Source organism: Rhipicephalus sanguineus, chromosome 5 (assembly GCF_013339695.2).
Source record: "Rhipicephalus sanguineus isolate Rsan-2018 chromosome 5, BIME_Rsan_1.4, whole genome shotgun sequence".
Taxonomy (NCBI): Eukaryota; Metazoa; Arthropoda; class Arachnida; order Ixodida; family Ixodidae; genus Rhipicephalus; species Rhipicephalus sanguineus.
Window position 1 is genome coordinate 26,697,570 of NC_051180.1, and position 21,670 is coordinate 26,719,239.

Genomic DNA, 21,670 nt, shown 5'->3' on the forward strand with positions numbered 1-21,670 from the left:
AGCACTGGCTCCACGAAAATTTTTCAGACTTGGTATGTTAAGTCTCTCATTCCCTCAGAAGACAATGTACTTAATTTCTACCGATTAGAAACTACCTAGGCCTTAGCGGACGCAGTCAAAATATTTGACATCACGCTGACTGGCGCGGGAATTTCAACGAGGCCTCGCCACCCGCATTTTCTTTTTGTGCGTTTTCTCGCTTACCAAGCGTCTTCGAGCAGGAAGCATGGCGTTTTTTGGTATCCCGAATAGTTTACTATTACGAGAAAAAAAGTTGTTCTTCTCTTTAGTGTCCCTTTAAACATGTTGGCGACGTTCTACGCGAGTGCGGCTGCTCCCGCTTACTGCGCTTTTGAAAGTACGCTGCCTACAAATGCTATCTGCATGCAGGGAGCTTAGAGACTAGACACGCCAGCGATAACATCAATACGCCGGCCACCCTTTCACGGTGGTCTAGTGGCTATGGCACTCGACTGCTGACCCGAAGGTCGCGGGTTCGAATCCTGGTCGTGTGTGGCTGCATCTTCGATGAAGGCGAAAATTCTTGAGGCCCATGTACTTAGATTTAGGTGCACGTTAACGAACCCCAGGTGGTCGAAATTTCTAGAACCCTCCACTATACGGCGTCCCTCATGATCATATCGTGGTTTTGGGACGTTTAGCCCCAGATATTATCAATACGCCGGCCTGCTGTTGTGAGAACATGTCCGGCATCCTTCAACAGTTCCTGGTGGCTAACGACTGCGTACTTACGACCCTCCCTGTAAACAGCAGTCTTGCTTCTTCAAACGAGAGAGGCCGCGACTTCGGTGGCGCATGTCGAAGGCTGTCTGCGAACTTAATGTAACTCCGCCGACGTTCTCTTAAGTGCAGGGTTCGGACAGCAGGCAGCAGGTCTACTTGTGCAGGCGGAGTCGCCGGTGCAGACGACGTGTGGGACTCACAGTTATTACAGCCTATAGGGTTGCGTCGCAGCAGGGATACCGAGCGCCAAGCGGGGCTTGTTGCTGTGAAAATTTCCATGGTATTAGGTGGTGAAAAAAAAAAGAGCACTTGAGTCGTGAAACTAACGTTCATGCACCGCAAGTCGCTCTTTCTGTGACAGAACCAAAAATAAGAGCAGGATATGAAAAGAAAAACAATAATTTAAGCGTGTACAATTTACTTCACTCAGACGCACGCGATAACGCACTACGTCTATACAGTTTGAAACAGGCCACTGAAGTGATTACACAACCACAAAACGGTTATTATTATTATTATTATTATTATTATTATTATTATTATTATTATTATTATTATTATTATTATTATTATTATTATTATTATTATTCGATTTGAAAACATGCACACGCATATAAAGGACAAATAGGGAACATTGAAAGAATTGGGCTGACAACTGCCTCCGAGAGGGCAGCAATACCTGCCTACTCCTCACACGAACATCTTACGAGAGAACTGTTTGCGAAACAAAATTTCAGGGAATGTTGATGCTGGACAAATCGCTATAGTGAAGATGGTTAGTCGATGAGAAGGAGCACCTACTAAGTGAAAACTTTCTCAATTCGGCCCCTCGTTCGTAATGGTCCTTTTCCAATGGCCCTGATCTTGAATTACGCATCCCGTCCAGCTTACCACGACGTGACTCTACCTTGCTGGTCCGTCTATGGCTGGGAGTGGCCTTCTCAAATGCTTATTCCTTTATTATTGGAATGGCTGAGAGCCCGTCATGTGAAGTCTGCGGGTGCAGCGAAACAGTCGCGCACCTACTCTGTGAGTGCACCCGCTTCAACTCCGAAAGAGCGGCCCTCTCAGCCGCATTAGGCCAGCTGGACAACCAACCGCCCTCTCACGGAGAACAAGATCCTAGGGCCCTGGACTACCAGGTCTTCAGCACGAGCCGCTCTGAGGGCGTTGTTGCGGTTTCTCCAAGCAACCGGACTCAATGTCAAACTGTGTCTGCTGGAAGAAAATCTTGCTGTGTAGTATTTAGACTGCGGTTATGACTTTTTTTTTATTGTCGTTGTATTCTGTCGCGTGCTGTCGTCACAAACTCTTCTTCTCTTTCATTCTTTTACATCCCCTTCCCACGTGCAGGGTAGCAAACCGGAGACTGCTTCTGGTTAACCTCCCTGTCTTTCCTTTCTCCCTCTTCTCTCTCTCTTTCCAATGGCTGGATGTCTTTGCTCGTAATATCTCCAGTGACGCAATTGGGCAAAATTCCCTTTTAAGAACTTGTCTGGCGCATGCAATACAGGTTCTGGTTACAACGTGCGGGCGCCTGTAACAAGGAAGTGGGCATAAATTACAAACTAGATAATTCACCTCCACTTATGGAATTCAACGCAGTCTGCAGGAAAATTCATGGCGACGGTTATTTCGAGATGACAGTGGTGCTTGACTGCAAACACTACGGAAAGTGAAAGTAGCAATAAAGTTCCAATACTGGATGGAAATGCCGAAGTCCATGCTCCTAACGTTGCACAATTCGTTGTACAGGATTAATAGGCGTTCGAAGTCGCCAGCCCCGCGTCCTCCTGTTCGGTCCTTTATCGAATAGGTCTCCTTTGCTTTGACATTAGGTAACGTTGAAGACGCCGCTCGTGTAATGACCACGAACTAAAACAGACCTTCCAAGGCTATTTTCGCAGGTGCGGCAGAATTTTTTTTTACATTCTGCACAGCCAAGGTAAAAAAAATTCTTTATTGCTTGTGATACGGATTTCGCTTCAGCTCGTTTCATTCTGAGAACTTGCTGAACGCCATTGATATGTCTTCGTAATGTCCGAAAAAATGGGGGTCGCCTAAGCTTCGCCTTTAAGAGTTGAACGCGATAGCGATAGTCGGCCCCATCATCATCGCGCGCTCTGTTTCGCTTGTCATTATGTTCAGTCGCCCAGTCAAACACGCGCGCACGCACGCACGCACGCACGCACGCACACACACACACACACACACGCACACACACACTTGTGTGTGCGTGTGTGTGTATACACATACACACACATACACACGCATGCACATATACACACACGCACGACATACCTATAGTGCAGGTAAAGGTTTCCGCCCTCTTCAGTAGCACTTTTATGACAACAGTGTACCTCCTACGTGTGTGTGAGAGCATGCGCGCACTAATGTGTACGCTCTTTGTAATGGGTGGCATGCTTTGAACCTGCAGAATGCACGCGCGTGATAATTTTTCGAGGTTACGATGCACCCACTACGTGTTTGTAAGGGAATACGCGCAGTAATGCGTGTTCCTTTTGTCTTGGGCGGCCGGCTTTAAACCATCAACTCGTTATGCAGTTCACATGGTGTGACGCCCGATGGCAGTATACTATGGTACTGCGTTTTACTACGATATTACATCTCGTACTGTGACACCTGTACACACGACGCGTATGTTTGTGAAGCATGGAAGTTAATTTCAGTGCAGTTCCAAGCAATGGAACGTCTCTGTGGTAGAACACCTGCTTGCCACGCAGACGGCCTGGGTCAACACCCTCTAGTGCCTGGGTCCCATTCTCACTCGAACCAAAAAATTTTTATTATTTGTTTTATTTGCATCTTTCTCGATTTTTCGGTCACGGACAAGATGATGATTGTTCGCTCACAACCAACGACACCGGCGCCCACGCCGACACCGGATTTTCTGCGAAACGAGCTCTTTAACGCCATCACGTTAAAAATTCATGAGCCATTCCACTCTGCGGAGATGAATGACCAGCGAAGCTTTGTAGCACACGCCACAGAAGTGACACATACATTTTATGAAACGTATAGAAAGGCATAATTTTTTTTAAATTTAACGTATGCTGCACTTCCACCTCGATATGCGTGGTACAGAAGTGCAGCGCCCAGGTAATTTGTAAATTTATTTATTTAATTTCATTTATTCAATTATACACTCATTTATTTGTTTACTTGTTTGTTCATTGATTAACTGATTAACTTTGCTCTGTTTAATTTTAATGGATCACTGGTGAGTACTGAGGCTTGCCCAATTTCTGTGGCACATACCGGCTAGGGGTTTTCTGTTGGGTAGGTAATTGTTCACAATGTAACCGTTCGCTGAGTTACGGACAGCCCGGATGTATAGGGCTTCGTTGTAAAACCAGGCTATAGCATTTACGCGGTGCTGCTCTGTTTACATGCGTTCTCTATTGGGGTTTTCATCTTGCCGCGTCGTTTGCTATAATACAGGATAAATGTTATAGTTGCGCTGCAGGACACGTAGATATCCTATCTGTAGAGGAGCGCCATTCAAGGGTTGTCACGGTGTGTCTTACTTTTTGAAGCATAAATGTCACGGGTAATTCCTGCGTATATATCTGTGCGATTTTAATAATAAAAAAATCAGTGTTAGCGCTTTCTTTCGTTGTCTTCCTTTCTTCCTTCTTCGTGTAACAAGAAAATGGTTCACGAAAGCGCCCAAAGAGTTACCGACCAAACTTGTTTGAGCTGCACTAGAGCTAGGTTGCTATTTCTTTCACTCATTCATTAAACAACGTGCCTGTGACACCAGAAAACTCTGAGCGTGACTCACTCTAAACACCCATTACAGGTTTGAATCGCACGATCGACGCTACAACTCATCGATGTAGCTGTAATTTTGCATAAAGCACCTAATCATAATACAAGAACTGCGAAGTCCTGTTCTGTGAAAATGCTCGCCAAATTCAGGTGAAAAAAATAGGAACACCGCGCTCACTCTGGCCCCATGGCTAAAATCAATGTTAAGTCTCTTTTTTTTTTGTCTAGTTATATATTATCCTGCTCTCATGTAAATTTTTCTTTTACCGCTTGTGTGCGCCATAACTTATACCTTAAGGTGGTTCTTGTGCGTTAATTAAATTACTACAATATTTATTTGTATCTAAACAATCAAATATGCACAAGCAGGTCCTGTATATAGATAGAGAGAGATAAGATTCTTTAATGAAATGCCCGGAGAGGTTAGCCTGGTTTGTCGCCTGGCTTGCTACTCCAGGTGTCGGGTGATTATGGTATATACAATGATCACATATACACCATATACACTCAAATAGTACATACAGTCACAAGCCTCTATGTAGCTCTCCAAGAGAACCCTTCTGTAGGTAAGTATACTTGGTCAGTTCAAAATTAACAGCCAAGTAGCATTTGAAACTCACCTGGAAACTGCAGTTCAACGTCCAAACAGGAGTTTCATGGCTGAACATAGGCGTGTGCACAGCCCGGGCAGGGGGCCAGCCCCCCCCCCCCCTAATCACCTAAGAGGGGGGCGCGAAATCTGCCACGTACATTGACCCTTCTAGTCACCTAATAGGGAGGGGGGGGGGGCGCAAAATATTCCCCATGCATTGACTTAGTAGGGTGGGTGAGGGCGCTGCGACAAACCCCCCCCCCCCCTAATGGAGAACCCTGCGCACGCCTATGTGGCTGAAGCTTGTTTAAAAACAGATTTCACAGAGATTGCACATGGTGTCCAAAGTATAACTGCCGTCATACGAGACTTAACATAGTTTTTCCCTGTCCATGATTCAGGCTTACGTTGATGGTCCGTTTTCCTCACTGTTGTCTTTATATTTTGTAGCTAATAAGTGCTAAGCGCTTGCGTGACTGTCTTGTAGAAGGCTTCTTTTTTTTAATTTTCCGCTGCGCCTACACTGCCGCAGCGTACACATCGTTCTTACTAACGCTCGCGCATCCGCTTATGGGAGCACAGTAAACTTAAGGGAGCACAGTAAACGCTTTCCATACACCGAAGTAGAAATACGAAAGTGCGAACGTGTAGTTAATGTTACATCACAACCAAGTGGTACAGCACGTCGAATAAAGAAATGTAATACTTCGATATTTTGCACGTAAGAGACGTTTTAAACGTCCATGAAGACGTCAATGAAGAGCAAGCTTGTGCGCAAAGAGGGAAAGAAAAGTTCGAGGTTTCCTTAACTAACGCTTATGGGGCGTTACGGCGATAGCCACGTTTCCGTATGTCGCTTTAAGCAATGTGTTGTGTTGCAATGGTGTTTTATGTAATCACAGTGTAATCATGCGAGGGATGAAGACCTTCACTGCACACTATGTCTCCAGGGCTCCTAAGAGGTCGGTAAAGTCTAAGTGGTTCCGGGATGTTAAACGCCAACAATTAATCAAAGTCTAACTGGTTGTAAAGCGTAGTGGTTGTCAAAGGCCAAATCTACGCAAGTGCCCCGGTTGTAGTGACAGTGCCATTGGGTTTAGCCAACCGCAACACTAGACTTCTTTGTCTCTTCAGCTTGAGCACGAGCTTATGCCCACCAAGCACGAGAGGGAGGTCACGTGATATATATATTTTTTTTTGCAGTCGAAAATGTACGGTCTCAACCCTTCCAAGGTCACTTGAGGTCAAGCGCATACCTAGACACTTATGGCTGGCGCTATAAAATGAAAATGAGCATGAGAGTACAGAAGACCAAGAGGTGTGAGCAACAAAGTTGGAGGGATGGAGTTGTGCAATAAGCGAAGAACAAAACGGGGGATACTAGTGCTGGGTTCCATGACAGAAATATGTACAGCGACTTGAGGTTAATAAAGACGCTTATTTCTGCAACTCATAAGGAAGCGCTTTGAAGGAGTGGGCAGAAACAACGTTTCACAAGCTTAATCTTCTCCACCACCACTGATGGAGGAGGCGAGTGAGCGAGGCGTACACGAAAAGGCTCATAAGGAATGCAGTGGCTGTCCTGACGACGACAGGTCCTGTTGTCCAAACGTTGGCTACAGCGATATTCCCTATTCGACAATTTCTAATTTGGACCCTACGTGCTCTATGTTAGGCACCTCCAAGAACTAAGGTGTAGCCGGCGCCTTATTTGTGTGCCAACATCTCCTTACACCATGTCAAAAAAAAAAAATCTCATCCATACAAGCATCTCATCTTCCCCTGAACTTTTGTGTCGTTTGTCGTTCCTAAAACGTTAGCCCTAACTTAGATATAAAGTATTACGTCGGTAAAATCGATATTGGGCACTAAGGCGAGGAGTGTACGAGGGAAGCTTAATCGAGTCCAAGGAAAAATTGCACTCAGAGTTTGCAATATGCTAGTGGCAAATCGCACTAATCTGTTCAAGAAGAGTGCCTTGCTTGGCGAGTTGGATTGCATCAACCTAGAAAGCAGGGCAAGAAATGACAAGGAAAATGACGTGGAGTCCTTTTCCTGGTCTTCGTATTTTCACTGCTTTCTAAGAGAATTTGTTTAAATGGCTGTAAAGCACACCTCTATCCCTGTGAGTGACATACGTTGTAGTTCAGTACCTGGGATAAGGCGCTCCGCTATTCGCGTTTCTCTAGACAAGGACATCACAGACTGCGTATACACGGAAATACATTTTGCCAAGGTTGGTATAAAAGTACACAATGCATTAGAGCAACCCCAACTCATGTTGCGTTTGGTGTTTCTAACGATGAAATAATAATAATAAAAAAATCATGTTCATACTCGAACGCCAGTTTTTCTCGCGTACAGTAATTCGAACGAAAGTTGCAAGAGACGATGAGCCGTAATTTAAATCAAGGCCGGTAAGTCTCAGCGACGCTGCGATTCAGCAAATGCACGCAACACCTACTAATTAGCCCTTGCGCGGGCGGCATAAATGACGGTAACGCTGCGCAACGACGTCACCGCGTTAGCGGATCGCCTGTCAACGGCAACGCGCATGTGCCAACCACAAGATTGAGCTGGCTCGTGGCATCGGCAATGAACCGGCGAGCTTCTCTTTCGGCGCCTAAGTAGACGGTATGGAAGGTACTCAAGCGTGCGTATCCACTGCGTCACGCGTACAACTGGGCGTGGGGGGCCCATTTACGTCTGCGTCGCGATCAGGTGCCAAGTTTTCAAGCATCCGGTAAGATCGGTCGGGCATTACTGCGGCTTTATTGCCTGCAGCGCTTCTCGATGCCCGAAGCGATGGAAGTGAGCGGGGATTGCGTCTCTGTATATTTCGTTGGAATCACGGCTTCTGCGAAACGGCGGTTCAATATTGCGTAATAACGCGTTCAGTTTGACCGATGGTAAATTGACGATTTCAATAACACAATACAAGACGGGCAGCGCGATTTTGGACGGAATCCAACTCACCTTATGATATGTTATTAAGAGCAGATGAGATATAGATGAGGCATATTTACGCTGTTTGTGGGCTGCATACTTATGTGGCATACTTATGTGTTTGTATGCTGTACCGTTCATGTATGTGGGTTTGTCGAGGGGTAGATACAGGAGTATGCAAACGGGAGGAGCGAAAATATTCGAGTTTTGCCGTATATGTGCATACAATGAGTGTGCTAAACGACATTAGAAGAAATAAAAATACACAAAGCGCTCCTGAACTTAGAGCAGCGTGCAAGTTAAACAATCTAAGCTGCATAACAAATTAATCGGGTTAACTTCGACGTGCCTCGCGCGTACTCAGGTCGTAATTTTTCCACGTGAATCCTCAGATCATAATATAATTTTTGCTATGAATACCAACGCATACTATGAATGCCAACGCGGGGGTATAGAATTTTTTGAAAGAAATCTCTCTGACCCTTCTCTTAAAAATCCCATTAAAAAATGAGCGCTAACAGATGGATTCGCACTGGGGAATAAATAAACTAAAACAGAACAAAGAAAGTGCGTGACCCAACACGGTAGTCCAGTGGGTATGGTGCTCGACTGCTGACCCGAAGGTCGCGGGATCGAATCTCGGCCGCGGCCGCCGCATTTTCCATGGGGCGAATATGCTTGAGGCCCGTGTACTTAGAGTTAGGTGCACGTTAAAGAACGCCAGGTGATCGAAATTTCCGGAGCCCACCACTACGGCGCCCCTCATAATCATATTGTGGTTTTGGGATGTTAAACGCAAATAATTATTATTACAAGAAAGTGTGTCAGACAGACCAGCTGACACTTTGAAAGGCGCCTTGTCATCGTTGACTTAGTTTTAAGCAGCCAGTGGATAATCTACCGGGGTGTTGCCGTATTAGTGTCTTTCTGATTACTGCAGATGCCCAAGAAATACAAAAAGAACTATCACGTGGCATACACTTTTGCGCGCCGTGATTGCAGTGCACCCTAACGTTCCGCGTGCAAACGACCATGGCATTTTAACGGGTGCATTACCGCTTAAAAGGCGACAGGGCAGCGGCGATGGTGGTGGCTGTGCAATGACGCACCTGTTGCTTGCGACAGCACAAGCGATAACCGCTGTGCCCGCTTATCGCTGTCATGAACCGCCGCGATGGAAGCATATCGTTAGTACGCGGCGTGGTAAGGAGCACTGCAATCACAGCGCGCAAGCGGACATGTCACGTGGTAATTTTTGGTATGTCGTAGGCATCTGTGGTAAACAAGAAAACACTAAAATTTAATAGATAAAAAGTTCGAAAATGTCTAATCGGACGTTTTGGAAACCGATCTGCAACTTACTCATTGAATTTTTTTGCGCAGCTTCGTTGCTTCAAAAGTAGGTTAATTAATCTTGCCTAACAGAGCAATTAAACAGAAGAGAAAAATTAGTGGGACTTATACTCCAAGCAATACTCAGCAACGTACACTTTGTCGCGTTGCCATTGAGTGCGTCGGCATCCTTTTTAAACTCTGGCTAGAGTTAACTGGTAAACACGCCATAAACGTTGGTTGAACCCCGTCACCCCCCTACCCGAAAGAAATTTCTCTGTATACATTGTATTCCGGCGTACGAATTCACCCCACGTGGAAGCGATTAGATGGCTACAAACTCATTTTCGTTGCTGGGGGCAAGCAGCGTGCCAGCGCGCTGTAAACAGTCGCGTATGCTCTGCACAATAGCAGACTCCCGGACAGCCTTGATTCATCGCCAGCGCGTTACGTTGCTCACGGGGTAAACTGGCGCCCAAGACGCCGGAAGGAGCCACGCTCACAGCGGTACACAGCCGAGCAAACATAGCGGCCGGTCACCGCAGACTGAGCGAGAGGATGAGAGAGAGAACGAGTAGCGATAGAGGGAGAGACGGAGTTCATGACGTTGTTCCCCTACTCTCCTTCGGGCATTCCAGCCTGAAGCAATCTGTTCCGCGTACACACCTTGCAGCGGTCGCTAATTTGACACGCGACAGTGACTTTCTTTCTTCCTTTCCAATATCTCTCTCCACATCGGCCTAAAATACCCCAGTCCGTAAGGTGTGGTCTACTGCGTAGGTTGCTTATGGAAACCAGCGTCTTCTTCACTGATGTCTGATTCTTTGCTTGTTTACTCCTCCTTTTTCATTTTTTTTTTCTCTCTTCGAATACATTATCGCCGCCCGATTTCCCCCTGCTGTGATATCCGTCTCTCAGACATGGGCATCCTCCTAGCTTTCTTTTCACGCGCAATATCCGTTCTCCCGCCATCTTGATAAAAGAGAAAAGTAATGATGATAAGCACACGTGACACTAAAAGAGCGAGAAAAAAAAAAGTACGCATGACGCATTGCTACTTTCATTCGCCGTCCGATTTTTCGCTAACTTGATTATCTCGTGATTTTTACCGTTTTGGCTCGTTATCGCGTTCTCTCATCCCTTTCGCTATCTTTCGTTAACCTCGCGAGAGCATCGGCGGCGTGACGCCGGGGCCGGCAGCCAGCGTGCATCACGCCAAGGTCGCGAGTGCCCCGCGCGCGCGTATGTACTATGTACGGTAACGCCAACGAAGCGTGGCTTCTTACACAAACCGTGCGCTCGTCACAGCGAGAGCCTCCGGTAGCCGTCGGCGGGCTTCCCTTCCACGTCGACGCTTTCCTCCTCCCCAAAATATCACCCGCCTCTCTCTTTTACTTGTTTTACTTGATCAGACTACGCTGATGGAGAGGTGTGCTTCCTAAAAAAAGGAAGGCGATCCCTCTCAGTGTGATGACGCAAATACGCGGGTAATCCAGTGCGTAACGGCAGCAGGCCGAGAGAAGAAACAGTGAAGGGGAAAGGGTCTGGGGTGGAGGAAAAAGAGAGAGGAGTCTATAGACAAAGAAGCGCGTTATCGAATAGGAAAACACACACAACTTGAATATTGTGGCTGGGAGGGGGAAAAGGACGCGAGTCTCTCCCCCTTTGCTGCTCAGTAAAAGTTTGCTCGGCGAAGGGCACCTCCTTAAAACGCGCGCGCACTTCCGAAGAGGACCCAGTAGTGTTACTTTTATTTGGCGCACGAAGGGTGGCAGATTACGTTCGGAGTGCGGAATCGTCGCGCAATAGCAGACATCGGATATCAGTTTGGAAAGCTTCTGCAGCCAGGTTACAAGGCTGAGAAAGTCTCGTCATCGTGGAGCTTTACGATTCGGCAAGACCCTTAACTCGTCAGTGCAGATCTGTCGATATAAGGAGATCAAGTTCAACTCGGCAGCAGTCCAAAGGCAGCGCTATTCGTTTCGCTCCAAAGACCTCGACGACATTAAGAGTCTTTTCATCGGAGCGACTTTCAATTAGCTCAGTGCCTTGAAACGCGTCCTTAGAGGCGTCGATCGCAGCTTGTCCGAATTCCTACATCTGCACGGGGTAGGACTGAAAGGCGACGAAGCGAACACACTGGCACTTAGTAGTAGCGTAGTGGCTGAGCACTGAGAAACACGAGTCTCTCGAGATGGCATTCCCACCGAGGATCCTTCGTCATCGGCCCTACCTCTTCGTGATCGCGACGGCGTTGATCATGTGCGGGCACGTAGCGGGGTCCGCGAACGTTGATTTTCCATCCAAAATAGGAGACATCGATGCAGGGAGTGTGGACTCGGGACCCGTAGCCTGGGAGCCGACATCGACAGCGCCGAGCACGACGACGACCACAACGACACGTGCGCCGAACATGATGGATAGAGCTCGGAAACTGATAGCCGAGGCCATGCGATCGGCCGAAGGCTCGCCCCTGTTGCGTCGACTCATGAGGACAGAGGTGTCGCCCGAGTGCACCATAGGCCTGCTGCGGTTCATGCGTGACATGCGGAACCTCGAGCCATGGGCTGTCAGACGTGAGTACACGCTCCGTGCTTTACACTATATTCGTGGCGGTGCGGCTAAGTTGTGCCGAGTGGCGAAGAGCACAGCACATCGCTCCGTACCGTCTCTGGATGTTTGTTTCGAGTAACTTGAACTCCGAGACTGGCGTTTCGTGATTGCAAGTTGAAGGTTATTGTCTTGGGCAATGAGTGTTTGCGTGTGGTTTCGAGTTATTGATATGCGCTGCACTGATAACGATGCTACCTTTGGGGCGTCTGTTCCACCAATGAAACACAAGGTAAAAAGAATCGTGTTGCAGTGAAGGTGCATTATAATTATGATACTTCGTATCCTTAATTCATCACTGCCGCAGTGGTTACATGATGCGGTGTCGTCCATTCCTATGCGGCACGCGTAGGGTAGCAAACCGGTCACTCGCGCCAGGTTAACCTCCCTGCGTTTCCTTTTCATCTATTTCTCTCTCTCTCTCGTATCCTTAACGATCACAAAAGATCTATCCCAGACCTCCCGGTAATGGAGGCCGCATCGCGGTGGTTGGGAAAATGCGAAAACACCCGTTGTACATAGATTTAGTTGCACGTTAGGAAACCCCAGGTGTTCAAAACTAACTCTGTGTTTCCTATTACGGCCTTTCGCATAATCATTTCCTGGTTTTGGCGCGTAAAATTCCAGCGTTTAGTTTTTAGTTTAGAGCGAGACCAGAAAAGTTAAGCAGCAGTCGTGCGCCTATAGTCGTGCGTGCATGTAGAATAGGACTTTATATAAAGCCATTATTAACAGCATAAGGACTACGCTGCGCCTCGGGGACAAGGCGGCTTTAGAAAAATGTTTTGTTGTATTTGTTTACGTGCGCGCTTACGTTGCCCGATTCGCATTTCGCGGAAAACATTCTTAGGAAAGTGCACTATGGGCGCTGCCACTTGCGTCAAAACGTGGTCTTTGAGGCCGGCATTGTGTTCACCTTACTGCGCAGAAAAAGGTTTCTTATGGATGAATGGCTCTGACAACAAAGTTGTCGCTTGTTCATCTCCTTCACGCCGTAGCGCTTAACAATGAGACCAGGAAGCCTTTATAGTGTTCGCGCTGCGCAACTATGAGTGAAAGCCTGCCGTGCACACTGCAGCATGAAACAAAGATGTATTGTACGTTGCAGCAGTTGGACGCAACAGTTGTTCACCCAAATCTTCCAAGTATACCTCATTTAGGCAGGTAGACGAATTTGTTTCATATCGATCATCTCCTCGATAAATTATGCAAATTAAGGTACATTTTGTGTAGTTTCACGGGAGGACGCTCCTGGTGCGTATCTAGAGTACACAACAAGACTCAACATTTCTTGAGTTGTTAATTCTGTAATTCGCTTAGGACAAGGCAGCAGCTTAATTTATACTTTTTTTATTTAGACGAGAGGAACGCACTATCTAAACGGATTTATTACGGAGAACGTTTTGTTCGGAATTTTCCCTAATGATTGCTGTTACTTCTTGTGATGTATGTATTCAGGTGTTGTGAGAACTAAGCTCGTAATGCTAGAAGGGAGGTCGGACTTCTCATATTTCTGCAAGTCTCAGATAATATTTTGTCCGCTTTGGAAATGGTTTTGCTCAATCGTTCGTCTTTGGTTGTGACGGCTCTCGACACCGTCACGGCATCAGGATTCTCCGACAGCAACGTGAATTCTCGCATGGCTTCTATACACAGGCGGCCGACCCTTTTATATAAATCCCGCTGCTTAAATTTTTCTCGCCAGGGTGCTTTTTCTTTTGTCCTTGAGACGTCTTCACGGCGGCGCGTGCGTGATGTTTATAGAGGTCAAAGTGCGAAGCACTTTCAGGTTGGCGCCAAATCTCAATGACGGTGCGCGTCATAACGCTATACGACGTTATTTACCGTCACAGGTGGCACGCTCCGCACGCATAACGTCCCAGTGACATGTCTCGCTCGCGCAAGAGATTGCGAGTCAACGGAGGCGCTGTTTGAGCATTAGGATACTGTTTGGAGCACTTAGGCCCCATCCGTTGAATAACTCCGTAGCTTCGTGCGGTTTGCTACAAGCTCGAGAAGTGATCCATTCATGTCTTCCTTGACAGCGTAAGTTTCCACGTGGGAAACTGAGCCAGGTTTCGTCAGAATTTTACAGAAAGGACCGGTTTTCCAGCGGTTACAAACAACATGCTAGGTTGCTTTCTGTCGTACTCTTTTTTTTTCTTTTTTGAAGGCCGAAAGGGTGCTGCCTTTTCGTTTGGTGTGGCAGTTTTGTAGAGTGCATATTAGTGAGTTATGTACTCTGATGACGTCTACGCGAAGGAAGAGAGAAAGAGAATGAGACCGACGTTTCTTGTGCTTAGGTAAGGTCAGCGCCACCGAACCTTTTAAATGAGTGCTGAAACATGTCCGCCGGTAGCGCCAGAAATACGCTGCCAGAATACAAGCATCTCGTGCGCGCACGAAAATGCTCTTTCCGTGTCGGTATTACGAAATAAGCGATCCAGAAAAGCGTTTTACTTTTTACAGCCTGTCGTTCTTTTCAGATAGGCTGACGTATTTGATGATATCGATGATGATGATGTGAGAATTTCTTTTAAACGAAGCACTGACACATCCTTCACATCGGTAAAGTTTCCAAATTTGTCACCGCATTGGATGCTCTGACCTCCTGCGTAATAGACTATTCCCAATTGTATCTCGCCATTTCTGCGCGCTGTGCAAAGGTCATCTTCATCTAAACAGTTTCTCCTATAACCACGCGCTTTCAGACAACCTGTTGTGGCTTCGAAGAGTACTTCAAATCATCATAACGCGTTTACCTCAGTTACAAACAGGGCTGTCGTTGAAGGTGGCTTTTTACTAGAGCTGGCGCGCCTCACAGTGTCTCTTAGCTTACAGTAGATATACTAAAATCTCACATACGGGAGCACTGCATGCGCGTTTTCACGGGCAAAATTCGTGTCGCCTGTTTTTTTTTTTAACTTTTTTAAAGGCTGATACATATGTGTAAGAACATTGAAGCCATCAAAATGTGTGCCGCGTGAGTTGTCAGGGGCAGCTGTTGCTTTATACACGTCATCTCAATCTTACCGAGCATGAAAACGCGCTGCCTCTTTCCGCATGTGTTGACGTAACAAAAAAGAAAAAAAAACAGACTAGAATATCTGACGCCGTAGAAAGCTCCCGACATTTTTCGGGTGATACGAGAACTATGTGTGTTATACTTCAGGTCACGCGGAAGGCTTAAAAAAATGCTAAAAGTCGGGAAACAATAGAGAGCAGATGGTTCTGTCCGTAATCTTGGAGATGGCGCGCGAAATCGTTTTCGACCGGGGCACCGTACCGTCTACGGCGCGTTTTCTCACGAATGCTTTCTCCTGCTCAAGGAGATCAATATATTAGGAAGCACATTTCTATATTCCCATTCTTGTACTCTGTCTTCAAAGCCTTTATTTCGTGTCACGCTTTCACTTAAGCCATTCTTCCGGTGGTGACCTTGTAGAATGTACTACCTATATATACGAACTGTAGAGAAGCAGCCCACATTCTGCTTGCCCACTTCAACTATGGGGACACTGAGGCTGTAGACGCAATACGGGCTGTTCCGAAGCGGGCGACCTTGTTTCCATAAAACGACTCCGTTTCATTTTAGGCTGCAGTGACGTGACGCACGGCGTGAAATCCCCAGACGTACGCTCTGATTTTGGCTACGCTTCAAGAATTTAATGAGCCGGAGACGCCTGGTACTGTTATTGTCAGGCTGTCTGCATTAAGATGTTATGGACTGTGACTAGGTACAAGCAGGGTCGTTCACTACACTTAAAGTATTGAAGGACCTTGGTGTAAGCTCCGGCACATAGCTGACAGTTCTTCATCTTCAAATGGTCTGGGGCACAGCTGTAATCTACCTAACCTTACATCTTCGTAAATATTGTAGTGAAGTCAGATTGAAGTAGACGTTTCTGTGAGTGCCGTTGGCGTTCGGTTCAAATAATTTAAATAATGCTATACTCGTTTTCCTGTCACTGCCCCGCAATACCATGTGGCAGTGCAGTACGGGGTAGTTTACATTTAAATAGAACACAATGGTAATATTCTATTATCTACACTGTCTCAGATAGAGGATGGAGACCCGATTATTAGTCGTTTACGCACAGGCACCTGCCTAATGATGCATATCGGATGCTTTTCTGCAACAGATTTAAAGAAATGGGCTGAGGATGGTATTTTCATTGCCATTTTGGTGCTCAAAAACGAATTCTTCTAAACTATAGGGTGTCCCAGCTATCGCGCAGCACGATTTAAAAAAAGAGGAAAGGCGTTACGCGAACCAAACCTACAGCATATTGTTCCTAGTACACTACAGTAGCCACTGAAAGTTTTTTCGTTAATGAGGTTTAATTAATTAGTCATAATTATATTTCTAACTCGACAAGTACTCGCCTAATTGTCAAAATGTCAATGAGGCGTATGTAGGCGTGTTCAAATGGCATCTAACTGCACTACTTTCAACAACGTGCTAATTGCGCGCTCATTTTTTCCGGCTGATGAAGAAAGCCCGCTAAATATGAAAAATAACACGTGACTACGCTCCCACCCGCAAAGGAAACCAGCGCCCTCAAATAAGCTTACTGCAAACAACCGCTTTGCCTGTTGCCTGTTACGAAAGACAGCGTTCCGCATATTGGCAAGGGTACAGGTCGGGCGCCAGCGATATGCGTGCAATTTCGCTGGGATTCAATCCGTTCGATAGTACGCCGCAATCATCCTGTTCTCATTGACTGTTCTCATTGATAACGCGGCAGGTGTTCTGAGGTGCGTTTCTAGGCCGGGGAGTGGCAGATAGGGCTATGCGTTTTTTTTTTTCTGCATTTTTTCCTTGATACTGTCTGCCTAATAGGGAGCCTGTTTGAGGGCGCTGGTTCCCGACGCGCGCAACACTCTAGTCACGTATCACTTTTCATATTTCGCGAGCTTTCTTGATCAGGCGGAAAAAATGAGCGCGCAATTAGCACGTTGCTGAAAGTAGCGCAGTTAGATGTCATTTGAACATGCCTACATACGCCTCATTGACATTTTGACAATTAGGCGAGTACTTGTCGAGTTAGAAATATAATTATGACTAATTAATTAAACCTCATTAACGAAAAAAATAGCAGTGGCTACTCTAGTGTACTAGGAACAATATGCTGTAGGTTTGATTCTCGTAACGCCGTTCCTCTTTTTTTAAATCGTGCTGCGTGATAGCTGGGACACCCTGTATATTCGATGTTACCTCTTGCATTTATAACTTGCAGTGTTTTCACTGTGCTCGCGGTGTGATAAATATGTTCTTACGAGATCGTCGTAGATTCGATCGTGCTATACAAACGCACTCGCACCACTGCACTAAGCGCCAGGCAATACGCCCATGTTTTCTTGAAACGTCGTTATAGTCCGACCGATATCACTGGTTGTTAAAATCAAGAATTAGCGAGAGGCGGGGGGGGGGGGGGGGGGGGAGGCACTTAGCTTCCTATTAAGATATTGCATTTACAGCGACGATGGATAGCACTATTCTCTGTCGCTACATTTTTTATCCCTTCTTTCCTGCTTGTGCGCTGTACATATCGTATTTTAGAAAAGATATCTTTTAGGACACAAAATAGGGTTACATTTCATCCCCCCTCGCCCCCCCCCCCAAAAAAAAAAAGAGAGAGCGCTAAAAGTAAAGTACGACGCGCATGAATGGAAGCTCAACTGAAGAAAGAAAGAAGCTATTAAAACTAGACGCCCAGTTGTAATGGTTGTGCTCGTCTACTATACCACCCTCTCATTTGTTAACATCGCTACAGGAAAAAAAAAGAAAGCATGAAGCATCAACGACCTCGACGATGACCGCCAGGCTGTGCTTTCCTGATTCCCTACGTGCTCTCTTCCTTTCTCGAATATTTCGTACTCAGCGTCATTGGTCGTTTCCATGACGACATGATGGAGATAGCCTTCTATAGCGCGCAGCTCACGTATATTCACATTGGGAGCCTCCACAGCGACTAAAGATGTAAAAAAAAAGAAGAAAAAAGACAACAGCGCTTTGTGTGCTCATGATTCCGGATGTAACCATTGGGCGATCCTCGCGAGCGCACGCCGAATGACTCTGCGGGACACGGAATCGCATAAGGAGTTCTTCATCGCTGCGGTAAACAACGCCATTTGCATTTCCACGAGATGTCTCATTTATTCGCGCAGGGCAGCTTTCATTGCCGGCAGCGCGGCATCTCACAATACACGAGGAAATGCAGGCGTTGCGGCTCCCTCCATCCGACGCGGTAGCGGCTACGCTGTTGTCGTTTCCGCGTCGAATTGATAGTCGATTAGGAGAAGGTCGCTGCCGGCTCCCTTGCCGGGAGGTGGGGGGTATTTTTATTTGTAGTTCCTTCTCCTCCCCCCTCCCCTCATCTCAGTATAGTACTGCCGGGGGGCGGAAGCACCTTGATTTAAATATCCGGCCACAGGAATTGCTCGCGGCCAGGCAGGGGAGGGGGGGTGCGTTTATTTGACGCAATAGCACGTCTGCGCATCGAAGGCCGTCCAGGCAGGGAGGGCGTCGGTCGATCAAAACGCCTTTACCAAACTGCAGGTTTCTTTTGCCTCAATTACTGGGTATAGATATTGCAGCGCGCGCTGTTTTGGAAAGGCCGTGGGATATAAGATACTACGGCTGCAGCAAGCGACAACGCAGGATATGCTTATGCAATGTCAGATCGAACCGTTTAGTGCAATTTTTCTTCAGCGCACCGCGTTCTGTGGACGTCTGTTATTCTAATAGGAGAAACGAAAGGTTGGAAGAAAGTGAACGTTCACAACGGTGCAACGCCGTTTGCGAAATCGATGCTATCGGATGTCGATAAGAAGTCTGATAAAATGCGGGCCGTTCGTGTCGCGGACGTCCGTTATTTGCTGTACACTAAGCCGATCGATGCCCCAGGCTCGCCGCGAATAGCACATGAAGTCTGCGGATCTCAGGGTCAGTACGCATATGTCGGAGCAATCCGAGCAAAAACGCTAATCTCTCAACCTACAGACCAGTTAATTTTGGCGTTCTTCCTGCGAATTGAGACTTCTTATCGGTATGCGAAAAGCGATCACTTTTGCTGCTACATGGATGACGCTCGAAACACACTGTATATAATCAACGGATGAGCCGAGCGAACGTGTTTTGCCTTCTGTGCACAGTCGCTCGATTGTCTGTCCACAGTGCAGGGCGAATGACTTGCGGCGATCACCGACAGCCATGGGATCTGTGATCTTGACCAAAGCGATCGACGTCGTTGAGTTCATCAGACTCGCGCCCGAGACTCACCGAGGCCGGCGGCCACACTGCGAAATGTTTCCATATGTAAATTACTGCGATCAGATCGGCTTGGCGCCAGTGATTGTGCTCTCGGTTAAAGTGAGCTTTTCCAAGACGCGTGCAGCTGGCGGTGTCGCCGAAAGGAGCTCAGTGTGCGACTCCTAATCATCGCACAGGCAAGCGTGGTTCGCTAAAAAAGATACCGTGCAAAAACTACGAAATTAAATGTAGGCGCACGGACAAAGGTACTCACGACTAATTTTCATCACCTGATCTGATTACGCGAGTGTTTTCGCATTGCCTGCTCGCCCCTCCCCTCTAATCAAAATGTGGCCGCCGCGGCCGGAATAGAATCTGCGACCTCGAGTTCATTAACACGACGCCATACCTACATACTGATCGGAAGCCAGTTTTGGGACACAAAACTCCGAAATTAATTTTAATAAAAGTGAAGAGTGTCGCATCAGCCTGAAGCTTTGCCTTTTGATCCTACTTCGTTATCACTGCATTTATACCAATAAAATGAATTTTTACGTCGAGAAATTGAGGAGGTGGTCAGTTTCTCGAAAGAAAATACGGTCTTCAGCTACTAATCACGGTATATAAACAAGGAATAGTTTAATTAACGTTCTTGAAGTATTGTTCTGCTAATTAAACCTTACTTCAAAAGTTAATATTAAGTCCGCGAGCTGCTTTATTTTCAGAGGAAGTTAAACTAAAGCGTTCCATCTGCGTTTTCATCCCTTTTCTTCTGCAGGATGTATGCTGGTGTACGGCGCATCACTGAAAACTGGAAGCTGGGCGGGGGTTGTTCAAGCATTAAGTCAACAGGGAAATCACGACGCACGAGAAACGCATATTCGCGCACGCTAGATGACCGCAGTTGTGAAATTCACCGCGTCGCGAGGCCCTCAGTATACGGTGTTCAGCGAACGCGTTTTTTATATTTATTTATTTACTCCCGAAGAGTGCAATCAGTCGTCCTTGCGTGTGAGTCGCTTCGTAGGGCGTGCGCCATTAAGCCTGGAGTTAAGGCAAGCACAGGTTGTTTCGGACAATCTGGATTGTTTTCGGACAGCGCGGGTGTATACGCATGAAACCTTACAGGCTTGAGCGAGATGGAACGTGTTAAGGACGCAATTGCGTCGCAAGCGCCGCCTGGCGTCACCTTTGCGCCCGATAACATGCGATGCACACGCTAACACGTTGCCGTCAATATGTGTACTTGTTTCAGGACTGTCCACCGACTCAATCGACGACCATATGACACGTATTTCTGATGCAATTAGCAACGCAACCGGAACGAGGACAGAAAAAATGTGGTAAACGACACAGACATCCTGTGCCGTATAGCATTCCACATGCGACAGCTTGTGCCAGAACGAATAACCCAGTGAGCAGTGTAACAAAAATTGGAGGGGAAGTGATAAACATTCGTCGTGACAAATCGAAGTTAAGTGAAGGCATATGTGTCCGTAATTTGAATGTGTCCGAGTGCGCATGCGCTGCATGCGATGAGTGGTAAAAAAGCATGTGTGCGTATCGTTTTTAATATCTCGTTTTCTTCGTACCCCTAGCGGCTGATGTCGGTGACACTAGGGTGATATTACGTTCGTGATATATAATTCACCCGTTATATCACGTGATAGGTAATTTATCATTTTCCGTAATTTCAATTCATTCTTTCTCCAAATAAAAGTTTTCTAGGTCAGCCCCTATGGGATTTATTGGCCTTACTTTTCTGGTAATTCCTCATGATACGTGCTATAAGAGCTCCCCCCCCTCCTTCCTCCTTATACATGACAGGGTACACTTCACGACGTTAGTGAGCCTTAACCTAACATATTTAGACACTGCTTCTTGAGCTTCTTCAAGCTCGGATCTTCTCTAACCATGACCTTATCACCAGCGAGTTAAATCTGCAGGACATCGTATGTATAGCACATCTTTCTTATGCCGAATGTACTGTATTCCCTAGCAGCAGTATCCATGGGACGTAGGGCTCCTAGGCTGCTTTTCAGATCGCTATAAGGCGTCCTTTCCGATGCTTTCGTTGCAGTGATCGACGCCAGCGGCAAGTACCCCACCGGGCTGTTCCAGGGCACCATCTCTGACATCGGCGCGTACGACGAGTGCGTCGAGACGGTGGTGCACGACCAGTTTGGTCACGTGACTGTGAGCGGACAGTACTGTAACATGTACATCAAGCTCACCAACGACACCTCCGTCCTGGACCACATGATGCCTGCCTTCCTCATGACCAACAGGCGGGTGAGTTGCTTTTCATGTATTCCACCTTACTCCGTGTAGATCAATCGGTTACCTGACCGCTGCGGTCAGAAAGAGAGAGAGAGAGAGACAGGGGAAAGACAGGGAGG

At 46.8% G+C, this 21,670-nt stretch overlaps 1 protein-coding gene across 1 annotated transcript in view; it reads left to right on the forward strand.

The window, feature by feature from the left end:
* Nucleotides 1-11,139: 11,139 nt before the first annotated feature.
* The window catches only part of LOC119393388 (nose resistant to fluoxetine protein 6), a 31,566-nt gene continuing 21,035 nt past the window's right edge, over nucleotides 11,140-21,670 (forward strand). The window contains exons 1-2 of the mRNA XM_037660362.2: nucleotides 11,140-11,982; nucleotides 21,352-21,563. Of these exons, the coding sequence (XP_037516290.1) occupies nucleotides 11,601-11,982; nucleotides 21,352-21,563 (594 nt within the window). The 5' untranslated portion in view covers nucleotides 11,140-11,600. The remainder of the gene's footprint in view (nucleotides 11,983-21,351; nucleotides 21,564-21,670) is intronic.